This window comes from Xiphias gladius, chromosome 16 (assembly GCF_016859285.1).
Source record: "Xiphias gladius isolate SHS-SW01 ecotype Sanya breed wild chromosome 16, ASM1685928v1, whole genome shotgun sequence".
Lineage (NCBI taxonomy): Eukaryota > Metazoa > Chordata > Actinopteri > Istiophoriformes > Xiphiidae > Xiphias > Xiphias gladius.
Genome location: NC_053415.1, coordinates 21,754,317 through 21,758,838, shown reverse-complemented (window position 1 = coordinate 21,758,838; position 4,522 = coordinate 21,754,317). Strand labels below are relative to the sequence as shown.

The 4,522-nt window shown below is 43.0% G+C and overlaps 1 protein-coding gene across 1 annotated transcript; it reads left to right on the top strand.

Moving 5' to 3' along the window:
* Window positions 1-352: 352 nt before the first annotated feature.
* Window positions 353-1,129, top strand: olig1 (oligodendrocyte transcription factor 1). Its single transcript, XM_040149245.1, has one exon. It carries the CDS (start codon window positions 353-355, stop codon window positions 1,127-1,129), a length of 777 nt encoding a protein of 258 aa, XP_040005179.1.
* Window positions 1,130-4,522: the final 3,393 nt, after the last annotated feature.

Genomic DNA, 4,522 nt, shown 5'->3' with positions numbered 1-4,522 from the left:
ACTGTGTGAGCTGTTATTCTCACCGCACGCAGCTGTGGAAATGAGATAAAACTGAGCTGCCACTTTAGGAAGCTCTCACTCACTCACTCATGCTGCCAGAAACCTCTGAAGCCAAAAGTAAAAACGTTCGGTGACTCATCATTCGGCTGGATGGAATCTGTTTTCTGCAAGCAAAGAGGAGATCAGCAGGTTGACGGAATAAATATCTGATTTTTGCAGTTTGTGGATTTTTTAAGAGTGGAAGTCTTTGTCTTTGACTGAAGAACAATTTTTGGTTTGTCTCTCAAACTTTACCTGCTGACGAAGACTACTGAACTACAACTCTGAGGAATAGCACACCTCTGAGGAGACTATGAACGTGTTGTCAAACCCAGTGATCAGGGCCCAGGAGCAGTCTCTACCTCTCTGTGGTCCCGGGTCCGTCCAGGACTTACCCCACTGCTCTCCAGGGTACAGCCTGAGCTCCCGCCTCAATCCTACACCAATGCTTGGCCTGCAGAGCGGCCAAAGATCAACCAAACCTCAGAGGGAGCTGAGCCCTGAGGAGCAACAGGAGCTAAGGAGGAAGATCAATAGCAGGGAGAGGAAGCGGATGCAGGACTTGAACATTGCCATGGATGCCCTGAGGGAGGTCATGGTGCCTTACGCCTCCTCACCTTCCTCTGCCTCCTCCTCTCAGTCCCACCAGCCTGGAGCTCCTCCAGGCCGCAGGCTCTCCAAGATCTCCACTCTGGTCCTGGCAAGGAACTACATCCTCCTCCTTGGTTCGTCTCTGCAGGAGATGCGGCGGCTGCTGGGCGAGGTGAGCATCGGGATGGGTGTGAACACAGGGCCTGTCCCGCGGCTGTTGCTTGCTGGAGGGTGGCCCCTCATCTCCGGCCCCGGTCAGCTCCTCCTCACCCAGGAATCCCTTCTCACCTCAGCAGCCTCCTCCTCCTCATCTTCCTCCTCCACTTCATCGTCCTCTGCAGCTAAATGTCCCCTGCTGTCTACAAGCCCCATGGACGCCTCGCTGGCCCCAGTGCAGTGGAGCTCTGCAGGGGCTTCAGGTGGGCCGCTGTGCCCCTGTGGAGTCTGCAGACTGCCCAGATTCAGCCATTCCACTCCGGTTCCCAGATTCCCAAAGTGACACCTTGAAGTTGAAGAGAAGAAGAATGGACTTGATGACTGTTACATGTATGCAACATTTTTTTTTATTGAATTGTTATTTTTCTAACTTTTTTAACATGTTTATAATATTTTACTACACTATATACTCACAATTATTCTTTGATCTTTTTAAATATTATGCAACTATTCTGTATTTGGTAAGACAGGCGCCTTAAATCTAATAATGCCCTTTTGTTTCTGTGTCGCAAAACATTTTATGACATTTCTTATGTCAAAAACAGAGAAATAATGAACTACTTTGGAGTTTGTTGCATGATAAATGTAAACTGTAATGACCTTGTGCATGTTGCATATGACTACAGTGTTGTACTGGAGCTTGCTGGGTGAAAGTTGGTGCTAACTTTAGGGGCCCACAGTTGGAAAGGGTCCAAATAAAGGGCTCTTGTGAAATAAAAAATATGCTAGTTATTAAAGGCTCTGAAAACCAATTTCTCAATCTGCTTTCTACTATGACCAATAGAGTCCTACATGGACACATCATTTTCTCCAAAAGTTTGAACGATTTTTGTTATTTCACAGTTTCTGAATTAAGGTTTTTGTCTGTGCTCTAAACAGTGGTTTGAAGTGGCCAGGGCTGCACACCACTGTTGTCAAACTCAGAATTTTACTTATTTGAACATTTAATATCAGACAAACATTAAGAAATACTTAAGATTTGAAACCCAGGTTTCAGGAACTTTCAGGAAGTAGAAGAACGATGTGAAAAACACTGTTTCATACTATATAGTAATCCTAAGCAGGGCTTCTGAAGTTCACACTGGGAAAGACAAAACTGCGTATACTCAAATAAAAATCAGTATCCATAATAAAAAATAAAAAATCCCACTTTTGAAACATTTTTGAGTTTGCTGTGGAGATGTGGTGTTTTATGCCACAATGCAATGCTGAAAGGAAATAGGAGATGCAAAATACTGAACAGCTGATCTCCTCTCAGAGTTGCTGGGGGCTAATCAAGTCTCGCACGCACTGCAAGCATTGTATAATAAAGCAACCACTTGTCTTTCTCCAACAATTTATGTGACTTTTTTTCCAAACCCCATCCTTTTTTTTAATGTACCAGTAATTCCTGGAGCTAAAATTTGAGTACTGATCTTTGCATCCAGAGATTTTTTTCACAGTGAGTAAAAACTAAACTTCCATGTTAGCATTGCTTTTTCTTCGTCGGTTAACTGGTATCACTCTGGATTTTTCAGGCAAATTTTGCCAAAATTTGCATACAGTTTTCTAAAATTTTGCAACTCTCAACCCCTAGCTTTTCTCACGCCACTGTTAAATCCTGCATTGCCGTCTATCCCATGAGGCACTGAGAAAAGATCCTCTCTCACAAAATGAAGAGGGGCAAACTGCTCCTCACGCCGTACCATGTTCGTTTGGGTGTTCAACGTTGTAATTTCTGATATTCTTCAGACTCTGACAAGATGCTGAGCTGAAAAGGTCCTTCCAGCCTCCTCACCAACTCAAAATAGTGAAACAGTCCTCAGCTCTTCCCCCATTCACTGCTGCAACAAGCAAAAGATCAAAACCCACCCGTGTAATTACTGCTCCGCAGAAAGGAGGCCTTTTGATTATTAGACCCCTCTTTCTCCTCCATCCTCAAATTCTTGATGTTTCTCTGTGTTAAGGAGCCAGGACGGGTGATTTGGTGCTACTCATTACACTCACTCCACAATATGTTCAAACGCCCAGAAAATGTGTCTCCCTGAATGGGGTTCACTCCTGCAAACTTGCCACCCCTCTGGAAGAAAGCCGGCAGCCTCATTCTGAGTGAGAATAAGAGGCGCTGATAGGAGGGAGGATATTCTCAGTCACAGCCTGGCCCTTAGCGGGACCTGCATGAATAATAATAATGAAAATAATCATAATCATAATGCTGATAAAATACTCAAAATAATTGCGACCGCGGAATAAGAGGATTATAGAGGGTAGATATGTGAATAGTGGTGAGTGAAAGGAAGGGAATCTGTTAGCATCGGGGAGGACAAAAGAGGAGCTGGATGCCATTAAGTGAGATTAAGCTAAATAAGGCTTGATTTTCTTACAAGGAAAAAGGGGGAAGGAGAAGAGGGTGAGAGTGAAGGAGGAGAGAAGGGGGAGGGAGGGAGAGCCTGATTCATAGATCAAAGTGAGATGGCCAAACTTCACGTCTTTCATTTACATATAGCTGCTTTATGTCTCTGGAGGGATTAGCTACCTTGCTATTTTCTCCGGGCTCTCCTCTATTCTGCTACCTTTGCCCGCCATCCACTTCCTTCTGCTCTCAGGAAGGTTCAGCCCTTCTTCTCTTCTTTTTTTGTTTAAGTTGGGCTCCTTAATTTCTCCCCCCTCTCATTCTCTGCTCTTTCTCTCTGTTTTTCCAAGAGGCTCTCACTTTCTCGCATTTGGTGGTTTCATTGTTGCAGCGACGCAGGGGTCTGGTCATTCTTTGTGTTAGCACTTTAACTCATCTCCATTTCATCACTGTTGTTCAATGGGGCGAGGAGAGCTCGTAAGACAATGCAGGCAAGCACACACACACACACACACACACACACACACACACACACACACACACACACACACACACACACACACAGTTCACTGCAGACTAAAACCAGAAAAGCAGATTTAGCACTGAACTGGTTCTTACTCTCGTTAAAGGCATAGCACATCATAAACCTGTGCCATTGTTTTCTGGAAATGTTACTTCTTTCTCTATTTAACCGGATAGAAAAATCTCAGTGAGATTAAAATCTTTTCAGAAACCTGGCCAGCGATAAACACGATGCACACATAAACAGGCAAAGACAACTGGCAAACGGTACAAAAGAATATAAATAATATACCCAGTTAAGATTCACAAACAGCTATGACTTTCCAAAGCTATATAAAGTAATATAAGGTATATATAAAGTAAACAGACTGCATTAGAAGCATTGCATTGCTCTTTTCCACATCCTGTAATTTAAATTCACCAGTAATCAGCTCTGCCTGAAGGATAACAGTTTTAAGTCCTTCTTTGAGTTATTTAAGGAAAAGTCATCTTTGCTCAGCTGTATACAGGGGAATAGGATGTAGGACATACAGTTCTTCTATGACTGACAGAGCAAAACAAAAAATATTTAAGTTTAAATGTTCACCATTTATCATGTGATGGTGCAGCTATGAAGTGATACAAAAACAGGAAATAAGACAGGATTATGGCTCTTTTGAGTTTAGACTGTCATCCGAGTTGGCAAGTGGAATCAGTTCTCAAGGTTGTATTTTAAGTTTAAGGTTTTACTTTTTAGACAATGTTTTGGGGGTATTCAAACATCAAACTTCAAACAAAGTTCTTCTCCCTTTTTCAAATTCTAGATTAAACACATGAAAGCGA